General features: G+C 40.0%; 1 protein-coding gene across 6 annotated transcripts in view; it reads left to right on the plus strand.

Annotated features, from left to right (window-relative positions):
* The window catches only part of oxr1a (oxidation resistance 1a), a 178,559-nt gene that overhangs the window by 160,588 nt on the left and 2,278 nt on the right, over positions 1–15,693 (plus strand). For 4 of the 6 annotated variants that reach the window (XM_067602365.1, XM_067602368.1, XM_067602366.1 and 1 more), the window contains 7 exons: positions 2,643–2,808; positions 6,117–6,282; positions 9,431–9,511; positions 10,921–11,049; positions 12,404–12,556; positions 12,689–12,784; positions 15,382–15,455. In XM_067602365.1, coding sequence (XP_067458466.1) covers positions 2,643–2,808; positions 6,117–6,282; positions 9,431–9,511; positions 10,921–11,049; positions 12,404–12,556; positions 12,689–12,784; positions 15,382–15,455 — 865 coding nt within the window. Of the gene's footprint in view, positions 1–2,642; positions 2,809–6,116; positions 6,283–6,311; positions 7,864–9,430; positions 9,512–10,920; positions 11,050–12,403; positions 12,557–12,688; positions 12,785–15,381; positions 15,456–15,693 lie in introns of those variants that run through there. The other 2 variants (XM_067602367.1, XM_067602370.1) reach the window with 2 other exon arrangements.

Below are 15,693 nucleotides of genomic sequence, written 5' to 3' on the forward strand. Positions count from 1 at the left end.
TGATAACCTTTCCGTTTCCACTCTGCCTTGGTGCTGGTAATTGGAATATAAAGACGAAGGGAAATCGCAGCCTCTCCGTTGTTATCAGCTTGGTGAAGCTAGCCGGGCTTTATGGGGCTTTATGCAGCTCTTTGATCCCTGGCTCTGGTGGTCTGGGCCACTCCTCCGGGCGATAAGCTAAAGCCTATCAAACACCACAATGCCGCAAACACACCCAGCACCCAAAGGGGAAACACAGTGACGATTAAACCCAACATCAAAACACCTTCTGAGACAGCATCCACAGAGGTGTCATTTATATTTTACATACTTCTCTGGTTTTTCAGACAAATACTAAATTCTACAAAGCCTAGAATAAATGCATTTTGTGTTCATTGCCATGTTTAAGATTAAAGGATCATACCAGTGGATTTAGATGTTTAACCCTGTAGACTACAGGTAGTCAGTTGGTTTGTTTTTGTTTCTGGCCATGCAGACATTCTAAGACACTGTTATAGACCAAACATCCAAAAGAAAGACATCATAGCATTATTGTACCACTATATATTTCAGATAACATATATTTTTAAATGCAAAATTTTGCAAAAATTGTACACCAAATAGAAGAAGAAAGAAATGCTACAATCCTGAACATGCTCAAACGACCTCTAGGTCATAACATTTTTCCCTCATCTCCCAGGCCTTCTACAAGTAACTGACTAATCAATCAACTATTTTACCTTTTTATCATTAGAAAATACTTCACCAAATCTATACTTGTAAAACAAAGTTTGCATGTCTTTTGACCAAGATTCATTTAACCTTTATTCAGGGAAGTTTCACTGAGAGCCCAGCTGAGCAGGTACACCCTGACCTCACTCACTGCCCAGTACAACCACAGTCTGATCTGCTGGCTGCTGAGCAGCTCCACTGGAGCAGTTATGGTTAAGGGCCTTGCTCAAGGGCACATCAGTGGTGGTAATGAGGAAGGTGCAAGTGCTGCTTTTTCTCTTTATTGCCCAAATTTATCATACAGGTCAGGTATTAAACTGAAGACCTTCTAGTCAGGCTGCTTCTCTAATCTCTAACATTTAGGCCACTGCTTAACCCCAATAAATATCTTTCTAGTCAGCCAATTCCACAACTGAGCTACACTTATCTTCTCTTACCTTCATGGAACCATTACATGGTTCGCAGCCCATATAATACCTCACTATAGCCAACTTTGCTGCATAATATATCTAATAGCACAGTTTTTTCTAAAGCCCCTTGCTTAATAATCAAGCACAGGACACACACAAGCTTGAAATAGCTTTGAATACATTTGAAAACTTATATCCATTAAGTTCAGTTTTACTGAGTTTCACTAGTAATTCCTCCCAAAGCTCTACTTGTTTACCTTAACACCTTGAATCAAATACCATATGCTAGTTTAAACTCATGTGATCCAACATTAAACTGACAGGTGCTAAGGATAGTAGCGGTATTCTTAAGTGTTTAACTTTTGTGAATGTTGTATTTTTAAGTAGACTGTTTTCAAATCCCACAAGTCAGTGCCTCCTTAAACGCACCAACACCTTTTCTCAACTTTATTACCGCACAGTGATAACATAACTTTATAAAGGTAGCAGAATGTTCACCATGATGGATTACCTATCTCAAATAAGATGATGTTCAGTGCACTGGAATAAATGGAAAGCAGTGACTGCCTGGAAGTTAGGTATTTACTCTAAAAACAGCAAGGTGTGCTCTGGATAAAGGCTGGTAAAATAAATGTAAATAGTAGTTAATATGCTAAAATATGCAAAACCATGGCAGCATCCTTTAATCAGTCTGTGGTTAGCACAGTTTTTGTCTTGTTATCTGACAGTGGTCTCAGTCTGTCACACTAACTGACTCACTTTGTGCCATATAATGCACTCTAACTGGTCACGTAGTTGTGATTTGCAAATAAAATTTCCTCCCCTCTCCCCAAGAAGAAACAGTCCACGACAGTGGGAGAGAGATTTATATTTTCTCCCCGGCAATTATTGTCAAAAAGAGAGCCAGGCTGCTAAAGCATTTCTAATTCACAGGCATCTCAGCAGGGCTGCCCTTTATTCTGTGCGCATTAGCACAGCCCACACAAGTAACAGCAGCAACTTCAAAAACAAGCTGCATTAAGACCAAATTAATGCACTTTGAAAATTGAATTGGTCCCACTGAGCTGCATTGTCTAAGCAGATTAGAATTTTTTGGTCTGTCATTATTGCCATTATGTTGTGCTGCCCAACCAGGAGCTGACAACATGTCCAGTGCAATGATTTCAGTGATTTCATTCAGCTTCCTGGGGCTGTGAACTTATAATAGGCCATTGATAATGTACCGTGGGCAGAAGACTTAGTTCTTCTATCAATTATAGTGTGCAATAGTGTGTGTTGTGTTTCTGGCACAAAAATTACTCATGCATGCTGAAATAGCCAGTAAATAAAACATATAAAACTAGGTCACATAAATAAAACAATTTTTAGGAAGGGAATACACAAGTACAATTAATCTAGAAGATGACATTTGAAGTTCTAATATTTTTGTGGTAGATAAACTATTTTTCATGCTTATAGTAGCTATAAAGATCCATACTCATTTTTACGCTTTTGTGACCATGTGATAATTTCCTTTTTCAGGTACAGGGTCTGGAGAGAGGCGGAAGCACCGCTCTCACAAGTTTCTGTGTCTGCGGGTGGGGAAGCCCATGAAGAAGACGTTTGTTTCGAACGCTAGCGCCTCCATGCAGCAGTATGCTCAGCAGGGCAAGAAGCACGAGTACTGGTTTGCTGTGCCGCAGGAGAGGTCAGTACCTCCTCTACATCTTCCACTAACCAACTCACCCTGGCATGAATGCATTTGAATACAAGCGAACCATTTTTGTGATAGCCTATATAAGAAATCATAAAGTATTTAAAATGGAAAAAAAATACAAAGCAGCAGACTTTTGTTTTTAATGTAGAAAGCTACAGGGACTTGATCCTAACATATTCCTAACACACCACCATAGTCAGCTGAGTTACTGAGGCACCTCACCTCTAGCTGTTTTAATATTTGAAACCAATCAAATATGCATTCTTTGTCAGGTCTGACTCCCACCGTGGCTTCTGCCCATCTCCCTGTGCTGCCTCTGCCAGACAGCAAAATGATTTATTATTCATTCACTCTGCAGGGAAACAGACACACACTTTATTCCTGCTCTGGGGCACACACACACACACACACACACACAATCACGACCCATGGCAACAGTAAGGATTTACTAAAGCAAGATCTCTGTGTGGCCTTTCCAAAGCTCATGGTTTTCCCAAATGTATCCTCAGAATGCATGAACTTCTTCTGACCTGCACCAACATGTGTAATATCTTGAATCAAGTGAAGTGAAAATAGACTTGGCCTGTTTGTCTTTTTTTCCAAGTTGGATTGCTCAGTTTGGATGTACAGTTGCCAAGTCAGCAGTAGGCGTAATTACATTACAGCTCCTCACACAGGAAGGAGACACACTACAAGAAATATTTGCTTTCACAAGAGTTGCGTAATATGTTTATGAATAGATAGGATTCATCTCAATTGCGCTAATAGCTTGACTTGATATGTGACTTTATCATTTGAGAAAGATCTGGAATTGATTGGACACAGCGGGGTCGTTGGTTTATGACTCCAGCACATTAACTTTGTTTACTGTATCTTTTTAGGGGACAAGGAGACATAGGGACAAAAATAGAAATAATTTCATGAGGTGAATCTAATAAGTTATTTGGCCAACCTAACCTTGAGTTGCACAACATCTCTCTCTCTGTTTTCAGCACATGTCTATAGTTTTACAGTAGCAACACATACGGTGCTCTCTCAGGCTGCTAGACATTTAACTCAGACAAACAGGCATGGACTTTTTGTTGGTCATGGTACCATAAATGCTTCTTGGTTATGCCACGTATTGAGTGAGCGAGCGCAGTAATAACACTGAAATCCCCCTCACTTCATTATTCACTGTGAACTTCAGAGCAGTCTTGCTTGTTAAAGCTTTGTTGTTTTCATCCACAGGTTGCGTAGCTACAACATTTCCCACCTGGAAATCAGAGTTTGCTGTGATGGAGGCTGCTCTTGGGGATAATAGCATAGGGACATCATGTCAGATTCAAAGCTAGTATTAGAAGATGGAGCTTGTATATGTTACTACTCATTGGGCCTCATGCAAGAACCACTCAGATTCATTCTTAAAATGCACGTAAGAGTGATTAAGAACATTTGTGGCATTCACCATTTTTCTCATAGGTACGAATGAAATTTACAAGTGGTGCAGGCCTGTCGTACGTATCATCAATAGATCATCTCTGCCTTTCTTCACTGGGGAGAAACACTTGTTTGACTTAAAATTATAACATCCTAATTTGAATTATTTTGGAGTTTAAATATGATACTGAAATTAACAAAAAATTAAATATTACTAAACGAAACTTAATGCAAATATATATTCTGTTTACCATATATTCATCATCATGGCTGCCAATTTACTGAAAGGTATTTTTAGATTTTATGATTTTTATCGCCATAATTTGGCACCAAAACTTCTATATTTCACTCTGACAGCTGCCTCAGTGTCTCTCTGCAGGTCTCTGTCCAGTATCATCAGACTATAATATTCTCTCCTCTAATATCTCTGTGACTGTCACATGACCACCTTCCATCACAGACAGCTTTGCTTTAGAAAGAGGTTTTTTAGCATCTAACTCCATGTCAAAGCATTCTCTCTATATTCCTGTCACAGTGCAGAGCTGCTCTGATGACACGGCAGCTGGATTCATATTTTCTAACTGCTTTGGGTCTCCTGCTACTGACGCTCCTAAATTTGTTACATGTTTGTCTGCTGCTTTCTGAAAACAGGACTTGAAACTGCTGTTTTTACTATTTGTAACATTTCTGTGAATGAAACTCGGCCACAAATGAAGCGGAACATGGAGCCTTTTATTAGCAATTTTAGGGGCGTTGATTATGCTAATGATGACATCTCAGGAACACGCTTCTCCTCATGAACAGGTGGCATTCACCAGGCTGAAACCAAAGGTTTACAAATAAGGGCAGTTGAGAGACTTTTCTGAATCTGACTTGAAACACTCGTACGAACAAACCTCACAAAGACAAGTCAGAGCGTTTTAGGATAAAAATAATGAGGCCCATTATTTTTACTTGTTTTTCTTGGTACTGCAAGCACGCAAAAGTGCGTGGGAGGAGTGATCATAAACTGACAACACAGCGGCTCATACTCCTTTTTTCTTCAGACGTTGCTAGACTCTGTAGCTTGACCTAGATGGGAGGCGACCCGCATGATGTGTCTTTAAGTGCCCTGGCAATAGTGTGGGAAGAAAGGGAAGCTACTGAATGAGCCATACACAACCATGACACTGAATACAGCTCAACCTACTGCGTCTGCCACAGCTCTTTCATGTCCACCAGCCCTAGCAACATGACACAAGCTGTGGTCTGTATTTGTTTGTGATTTTTTCATGAGCTTTGTCATACTATCATATCACATCCTAAACTGTTTACATGGTTGACATGAAAAGGCTTCTTCTATCTGTTACAAGACTGGGCAGCAGGGCACGGGGAGGTGCAAACCCAAAGTCACAGAATAGGAGCAAAAACAGGAAACGTTTCTTATCATTACCACAACACTTCACAAGAAACTGTCCATTCACTATGTATCACAAAGCTGCTCTAATCAGTGGTTTCATATTAACAATGGATCAAATCATTTTGGTTGTACAACTAATTTTCAAAACAACTGCGCTCCAGGTACTTGTCAGGTGCGCTGCGCAGGGGAAACAATAAAAAGTCTTTTTCACACTCTGAGAGATGTCTCAGAAATCTCTCTTTTCATTAAACTACATGGCTCAGCACAAAGAAAAACAGACATTTTGGCATATACACTGAAAGAGGCGTCTATTCCAAAACATGTTGCTCAGCTTTAAATTTTAGCTCAAAATCCTTGGCACTGGTCTTAATATTCTAAAGACACTGATGTAATGTAGATGATAGTTTTTGTACAAACTGTATACAGTATTAGGAAAACCAGGCTTCTTATCTCATAGTTTTGTCGGCGTCTCTTCCTCTAGGTCGGACCACCTGTATGTGTTTTTCATGCAGTGGAGCCCAGATATGTACGGTGAGGGGGTCAGGGGGATGGGACAAGAGCCTGGCTTTATGGTTGTCAAGAAGAACGAGGTGTCAGAAACCGCGGAGGACGAGCCCATCACTGACCTCAATGTCAAGGAATGGGAGGTAAGGTCTCCTGAGCTAAAACTGTTCCCTCACCTTGCCACAAGTGTACCTGTTGTGTTGTCTCAAGCCAGCCTCACAGTCATGGATTAATGAATTAGTTATCCACTATGGATTAATCCATAACCTGTGAAACCAGAATCTTATGTGGTGTATTGTAAACTTTATCGTTATATGTTAAATTACATGTTAAACAATTGTGTTAATTTGCTTCCATTATGCAGTGCTAAGTGTAAATGTATTGTGCTGATCTTGGTTTTTAATCCATCAGAACTGTGTAGTCGTCAAGCCTTAGTTTTGTATTCTGCTTCTGTATTTTGCACTTCTGTGTACTGCATTTCTTGATTTGATGATTTTGTGAACTTTAAATCACATTTAAGTTGTGTGAACACTTGCTTTGCTTGGAAATGTGCTTCTCTGAACTTCCAACCAAAGTGTTTTGCATGTTTGTGTAATTGTTTACTCTTCTCAGTCAGTGTATTGTAGATTCATCACATGTTGTGTGGCTGTCACTATAGTTGGTCAGCATTTGGCAACCTATTTTGCTGAATGGCAAAAGGCTAACATCATAATGAGTTGCTCAACATATGCAGGCAATGTAAACATTGAGCAACTTCACTTTTTTTTGGTTATGAAATCCCCAAAACCCATGTGGCACTGATGTTCAATTTTTCTTTCTTTTTTTTTGGTCAAACAAACCCCTCTTTATTACAGAATGTGGAAGTAAGACTTAGGAAGAATAGATGAGGGTTGTCCATCTAGATATTCAGCCATGTGAATGTACACTGGCGCACCAAGCACAGAGTGGATGGGATTTAGTCAAATGAGATTGTTTACAAGCTTGTGGATAATGAAAAGGATGCATTCATTGTATGAAGAAATTGATACGATGGACACAGAGACCTGGATTTAAATTTTAATGTAAATGAATGATGTAGGAAACAAAATGGACTGATTTGTTTGTCCCTGGACTTCTGGCAAACAGGGGCTACATGATCCATTACATTTGAATAAGTAAATAGGAACTTGCTGCTTTACTTTGTGGTGTTGACCAAATTTAAGCAACACCTTTTTTCATGGAGCTTCAAAGATCAAAATAAGTTTTTTCTAACAAATATAGTTGTGTTGAACAAAAAGATTGACTTTTAATTTTCTTATTTATTTGTTAATTCATTTTAACTTTCCCCCTCTTTTTGTCACTCTGGGAAAGTATCGGTCAAAATCCATAAAAAAAATTCAGCAGGAGAGAGTGGTGTTACTGTCTCTTTAAATCCCTTCTGTTATGGGGTGGGATCATCGTTTTTTCCACCAATAGGGAGCTGGTTTCCCTCCTGTCCCTTGTTGTCATTGGATTGTAGTGATGTCACACAAATCACACGGCGTAAAGACCCCACTGGAAAAAATGTTTCTATTTTAGTGAAGCAGGCTGCCAGGCTACAAACCAACTCCGTCTCGGGGCTACACAGGGAGAACTTACAGGATCTGTAATGAGACTTCCCAGCTTCAACCTCGCCCAGAAAGCAAGACATGTTTTCTAGGAGGGTGAAGGACTCAGAGAAACGGCTGACCCCGAAGTATACCTGTGTATGTTCCTTGTGTCTAGTTCATGATTTCAGTCTCCAGCGATGTAAATTCTTGTTGTTGTTGTTGTTATTAGCAAGTCGCGCTAGCAAAGCTAACTAGCCTGCTAGCCCTTTAGCCGGTCCGGTCTAGTTCAGTGACTGAGGTTAAACAAAGTGGCCACTATCTCGCCACTATTTGATAGTCAGGACACAGCTCTCATCCGTTGTCTGTCCTCTTGGCACGATGTATCCGGCTGTGTGTGTCTCTGTAAGCTGTCTGAAAGTTTCCAGAGCAAGGTGGCACTTACAACATGCAGCCTTTCCACCAATTTCTTTGACATTATGTTACATTAACAGATATTTTTCAGTCACCAGATATCATATTGAGTTTATAGCTTGCTTAAATGACTGTTACTTAGCTACTTGTGATTTTATTTATCTTACCGGTCACCTTTAAATGCTGACCTTCTTCTTGACATTGATCTCTAAAGATAAAAGCTATTTGAAATGTCTTGTTAGCTTAGCCGTTTTCAGGGGACAAGTGTACCGAAGTGGGTGCCTCACTTGAGGTGAAGTGTGTCTCAGACGCATTTCTTATGAGGTCGATAGTTTACCTTCTCTGTTGTATTATTGAGAGCTGTAAAAAAGGCAGCTTGTTTCCAAAAAAAGTTGCTTTACATCGGTAGCAACAAGGTGAGTAAAAGATTCTCAGCTCAGATAAAAGTAATTAATTAAAGGCAGCTTATGCCATCTGTGCTCTGAGAGTGTTTAACAAGACCCCTGTCAGAAGACCTAATAATTAATGGATTTAGTTAATATAACTGTGTGTGTATCTTTTTTGTGAGTTTGTTTATCTCATGCACAAGGCTTCAACTATCTATTCTGTACTGAGACACGGTGGACTATTATACGCCAACGTTAGTACAGTGGCAGAACAGAAGCAGTAGCTCTCAGTGGAGTATGCAGCGTGGGGTGTAACTTTGTTGGAATGAAGCCATGCTTAGTTGGTCATTGTGTTGGTCTGTCTGGGTTGTAGTTTTGTGGATTTTTGCTGCTACCAAACAGAGTTGTTTACTGTTCATGGACTTGGCATGGCAAGTGTTGTTGTATCGCTCAGACCTACTTTTTGTTGTGCATTCCTGCACCAAAACTTTATTTCTGAGCAGCTTTCTTATTGACAGTAATTGTATTTTGTGTAGGTTTTTTGCATTTGGGTTGTAGAAAAGTAAGGTTAATTGTCCTTTAGTTTGCTGTTGTTTCTATCCTTTGGTCTGCGAGTTAGATTCTCACTAAATAGGCTCAAATCCAAATCCAGTATGAAGTTAGAACAGCAGGTTTGCCGAATCTTGTTAATAAAACAGCATCTAATGGTGATCCTTTTGAACATATTACACAAACATGCAAAATGACTGAGTGCCCTTCACTTTTACCCAAAATAAACTCTTAAAATTGGCCTTAAGCCAAGTCCTTTATTGAATCATAGTACTTAGTGCACACAATGCCTTCCAAAACACATCCTTCCTTCCTCATGGCAAGCAATAGAACTTGAGGAGTTTATTTTCCACCTGTTCCTGTTTTTGTACTACCAGGTAGTGTCTCTGACGGAGTACCACCGTCGGATTGATGCTCTAAACAGTGAAGATCTGCGCTCACTCTGCAAACGACTCCAGGTGCCCTGACAGCCCTGTCTGCCCCCCTTCGTCCACACCAACATGGTCTCCTTTAGGCTCCATACTGCAGGACTTTAGCAGCTGCTGCTGTTGCATACTATCCTCAAAAACACATTTCCCCATTGCTTAAAATAAACGTCATTGGTTAAGTAGGTTTCATGAGTTTTTGGGCTCACAAGACCTATTTAAGACCTGTTGGGCTAAATTGGGAATAACCTCCCAAGAATTTGACTGAAAACATTTTTTTTATCACTTCATTACAGTGATGAGGATTTCACGTGACAGCAGCCTTATCTCCATGTGTCAGGCTTTCCTTCTTAGACCCTCTGTCATGACATCTTTAATGCTTTAACCCACTAGATCAGTCTGGTGAACCTATAAGGTAGTTATTAGGTATTTGTGCCAGCTATAGATTTATGCTGTATGTAGGTTTTACATAGAGCATGCAGAAATGTGTGTTTTTATAGGAAATTCCCTTTTTTTCTTAAAAAGGAAAGCTATCTTTGATGCTCAAATGAGCTGTATGTAAGGAATGTGGCCTGCATGAGGACTGAACAAGAGATGGTCAAAGCATTGGAGGAAAAAGAGATGGTGTGTCAGTGAGAGGATGGAAGTAAGACTCCCCCTGACAGGTGAATGATGTTTTGTGAGGACAATGCAGGTAGGCCCTATTTGAATGAGGACTGAAACATGAGAGCATCCCAGCCAGCAGTGGCAAAGCGCTTCACAATCAGCCTCTGTTATCGAGAAAGATAAATAACCCAAACAGTCCGCTGGTCAGAGAAAATGTCAAACAGTGCAGTGCAAATTATTCATTGGGTAGATTTCCTATTCACTTTGCATTCTCCTCTCCCAGACAGTGTCTTTGCCCACTCTCCCAGTTCTGCCAATCCAATCCTAGTCATCTGGCGTTGGAGAGAGGCAGGAAGATATTCAGCTGTCATCATGAAATTGTTGTATTATCAGTGTGATGCTAGAAAACACTGCGTTTATAATTTTGGCAGGAAAAGTGCTGGATTCAAAACACACAAATGTTGAAATGAGAGCTTTGTTGCTCAGGTTAGGCTATGATTAAATGCTAGTTTCCTCATGTTACCCTTCTCATCCCAGCCGTTATCCCTTATCTAGAATTCATTATTTACCACTACAGTTTCTACATTTGACCCTACTCCAGTCTCACTCAGTGTAAACATAACATCAGCCTAGCTCTGTTTTCAAGTTGTAGCTTGTTAGGTGTTACTGCTCTAGATAGCCTAACTAGTTTAAACTGTTGTTTTAGTAGCCTGATATGATGCAACAAATACTAGCTATAATTGAACCCCATCCAGTATCAGTGCTTTCTGGGAGCTCAAGTTAAACCACTACTTGTCAGTTTACATGCATCTCTGACAATAAATGTGTATTTATAGATCACCACCAAGGAAGAGGTGAACTCCAAGCATGGCACGACGTCCATCAAGACCGAGCTGGAGCCCGAAACATTCAAACCCAACCTCAGAGAACCCAGCGATCTCCTGGAGGCCGACCAGATAGAGAAGGTAGACGCTGCAACACTACACACACAACCCTCTACATAAAGCATATCGTTTATGTAACATATATGCATTTTCCATTCAAGATGTAGCTTTTGTTGTGTCATGTGGCAGACTTGAATGCTATCATGCAAAAACAGAGGACTCACTGGTTATTTCACTTTCAAATTTGATGCATGTTAAACAAACTAAGTCATCCATTCCTGGACCACCCTTATTTTACAACATTGTACTTGGGAAGTAAATGTATTCACGGCTGTAATAACAATGAGACATCTGCCCACTGCACATCTACTTTGTGTTAGTTGCTGGTGGGTGGAGGAATATATTCTACATGAATAGTATTTATAGAGTCGTAGCATGTAGGTGACCTGATGACTCCTCACATCAGGTACAGAAACCAGTAACCAACCCTAACAGGTAACAACAAGTACTGTATATATGATTCATGATCACAGAAGAGAACATGTACTTTATTATATGCTGCATTATTTAAAATTGATGTGATTTTAAGTAATTTCATCAACATTAAGTCTCACAAATAATCAAAGGCAAAGAATGTAGCTGTGGGATACACATTAAAGGGACATCTCTGTCACTAACTTTTTATGTTGTTGGAAACGTGGTGTATACCTTGGAGGCATTGTGGGTTAATGCACACGCACCTAAACACACACGTGTCTCCAAATGAGTCCCAGTTGGCATATTGACCAATAGATTGCCAATTGCGGCTTCCTTTAATCACCCTGAGGACAGAGCTGGGAGCTTAGACCCAGCTCACAGCGGTGCAGAGGTGAGCCAAATCGGGGCTCATCTGCTCATGGCAACGTTTCCAGCCCGCTGATTACACGACCTGCTTTAGCTCCACCACAGGAGGATGTGCTGAACCAACAAGAAAAGAGCAAAGCGTTTAGAGACTGATGAATTATTGGAGAATGAACACAACGTTGAAAGGTCTTTGTTCCACACAGCAGAAATGGTGCAGCAGAATTCTGTAAAAAAAGTTGTCACTTTAATTCCATGTTTCAGGCAGTGTCTTGTTTTATCTGGCCATTAAAATGAAGCATACACTGCACTGCTAGTCCAGCGCGTTTGCGGGCTTTATCTCCCTATGCACCACAGCCGCTGTTAATCCTTAAGGCTGTCAGCAGCAGGCTCTCTCAGGGAGTGCTGGACCTCTCTTTCTCCTGAGACGGCTCTTGGTGTTTGGAGCCCTGTTACTCCTCTATAAACGCCAGATGGTGTTAAAAGGTCACTGCAGATGTAATTGAGCATTGGCGGCTGTGGCCTTTCAGTGTTTCATTTCCTTTCTCTTTTTTTTCACCTCCTTTTTCTTTATTATTTCCCTCTCTCCACACAGCTTGCCAAGAATCTCCCACCACGGACCATCGGGTACCCATGGACGTTGGCCTTTGGCACATCAAAGCATGGCATGAGCATTAAGACACTGTACAGAGCCATGCAGGGCCAGGATACCCCAGTGCTCATGGTCATTAAGGACAGCGACGGCCAGGTAAGCTGCAAATTCAACAGAAACATACTGTAGAGGTTTTACTGTAACATAAGTTTCTCCTAACTCTCCCATTGAGGTTAGAGATGTTCCTAGTACACGGTAATCGGTTTCTCTTGTGTTTTGTTTCTCCAGGTGTTTGGTGCGTTGGCATCTGAGCCTTTTAAAGTCAGCGATGGCTTTTATGGCACCGGAGAGACCTTCCTCTTCACCTTCAATCCAGAGTTTGAGGTACACTGCCCTCCTCTGCTTGAAGATGTTGGATTTCTGTTAAATATAACGTTTTCTGAAATTTAAATTAAGTTTTAGATTTAGACATTAGATAAGCAGGGGGTATTTTTGTTAATATACAATATACTTAATGCTTAGAGGACACCAAGAACTGATCTATGGATGGCTGTTATTGCTTTAAAGTTGCACTAATCAATATTGTAATATGAACAATGGGTCAAATCACTGTGTGTAATGTGGAAGGGTTTGCTGGTAGTGACAAACCCACAGAGTATTATTACTCACCTCAGCTCTACAGGGCTTTTTAGCTTCTTTTAGCTCATTGTTTTGGTTTTACACTCTGCGTCTTTGCTGTTTTGGTTCACTCTCAGCAGCTGCAGAAGGAAGTTGCTTTCAGGGGAAACGCTATGAGAAAGCCAAATGACAAACTAAGTTAGTGACTAGCTGGTGAACACAGTGAAGCATTTGTATATTTTTCTCAGGAGTTAGTGGAGTCAACAGAGTAAAAAGAGAGTGAATATTGAACATTCATCAGGTGCCCAGAAACATGACTCCAAATGAATATTTATGTTGCTCTGTGTCTGCTGGATGCATAAATAAGCAATTGTTTGCTTACACGTTTGACATCTGAACTTTATAAGGTGATAATATGTCAGTGTTGTTTTCACAGATTTTTCCATGGCCCCCAAGTAGCCAAAAGGTCAAGTAATACTGCTGTAAAAGCAGACACATTTCTAACACCACACTGTTGTGTGGAACTGAAAACACTCTAGAAAAAGACTGTCTGAAGCAAAGTGTGTATACTTAGTGCAGACTTTAAACAGCTGTGTAATTTACTAATTCATTGCTAATGTGGCAAAATAAAAGAATGAGACTTGAGTGTAATGCAGTACACCATAGAACATATATACTGCAAACATGCTCTCATAGTCACATGCTGTTCTTAATGCATGTGACACTCAAACACATTCTGCTGCCCATACATGCAGTGATAAACATCTTTCTATTCACATCTATAACATCCTTATACATGATACAGTTACATGATTGTCTTTCTTTGTAAATTACTCTAAAGCCTCACAACTCAGTGGTGTTAAGTGTTTCGTAACTTGCCTTCTCTATTATGCTCTCGTTGCCTCAACATTGAGCTTTACACTAAATGGATTCCACCCAGGGACACTGAGATGAAAAGGCTGAAAGAAATACTTTGGGCCTCATTCACAAACAGTGCTAATGCACAAATCTGAGCTTAAACTGTGAAAACTTAAACATTTCAAGCACAAATCCAGGATTCATCAACATGTTTACCTGAATTTGTTCTTTCACTGTGAACAAATTCAGAACAGCCTTAGACCATGCCTACGCACAAATCATAAAAAATGATTGGGTCTAAATAAACAACATTTAAAAACATGAAATTGCTAATAATACACAATTTATTTACTAATTATAAAATGAATAGCTAAGATGTCATTCATAAATCATCATTACATCATAGATGTAATGAAATTATTAATATATTAATATAATTCCAACTTTTAGATGACAATAGCTTGTATATCTGAATTTCCTTATTGGAATGTGAGAGCATCAGATGTGATATATGCAGCTGGTTAAGCAGCAGCCTGTTCAGTGTCCTCACAGCCTGACAGTTCAGTAGAGGTACAGGGACGACGCTCTGGAGGAAACATGATGCGCACCTGGCTCAGCAGTAGATATTTATTTACAACAATCCCACAGATCTACACATTTACTAACTTTTTATTTTGTTACAAACGTAGTGCATGGTAGTGGTGCAACAGGTATGCAGGCTGTATACAGGATTCATAATCAGGCTCCAAACAGTTGGGCCATTAACATGTTTACTAGCAAAATCTGCATTTTCTGGCTTCTACCTCTGAAACTATTGTTTGCATTTCACAAGGAGTAAAGTTTTTCTACATTTTTACCATCACAGCCCTCTTTGCAGTGAGTGACAGCTCTCTCCACTGCTGCATCGCTTTCCTTATATAGAGAAATGGGGGCGTGGTAGTATGCTTATTATCCATAGCGGGCATGCGCCTGTCAGTTGAGAATGATTCTGATTAACTAACATACACATGGTGGTATGTTAGTGAATGAACAAAAGCAGTAAGAACTAAATTGGTGGTAAGAACAAAATTGGCCAGAGTGCACATGTCATGAATCCGATGGTAGTTTTGTGTGCACACTTATCTTGTGCACAAAAACATTTCTAGCACATACTAGTGAATGAGACTGCACCAGTTTTTCCCGGGATTGTCTCATTTTTCCATAAACAAATATTTTGCCTTCAGAAGAATTGCTAAAATCACAATCACAATGGTCAACTAAATATCTGAATACAATCCAAACCCAGATTCATCTGACTTGCTCTAAACATAGTTGACATCAGAGGATTTTGACAGGAATATAGAAATCTGATGATGAGACATTTCCTTTGAGTGTGTCTGATAGCTCTAACTGGATTTTCAGATGTTGATTCGGGATCCTCCCACTGTGAGAGAATATTAGATTATGTCAATACTGAATATGTCATGAAATATCTTCTAATATATGCTCTATTGTGTCTGCAACAGGTGTACAAATGGACAGGTGACAACATGTTCTTCATCAAAGGAGATATGGACTCCTTAGCTTTTGGTGGAGGCAGGTGAGCTCAAGCTGCTTCTCAAGCAGTATGACAAAAATGCAACTTTTGTAGCAACATTATAAAGTTATTATTAGTCTCTGTCATTGAATCTGATACAGTGTGAAAGTGCAGTGTGACATCCAGTATCCTGACAGATGATCATTGACTGTGCAGTGAAAGGACGGGGTTGGTTTGGGAACCAAAGGACCATTTTTTATGATAATCCAAAGATATGCAGTGATATGTCAAGCAATACACT

Source organism: Thunnus thynnus, chromosome 10, assembly GCF_963924715.1.
Source record: "Thunnus thynnus chromosome 10, fThuThy2.1, whole genome shotgun sequence".
Taxonomy (NCBI): domain Eukaryota; kingdom Metazoa; phylum Chordata; class Actinopteri; order Scombriformes; family Scombridae; genus Thunnus; species Thunnus thynnus.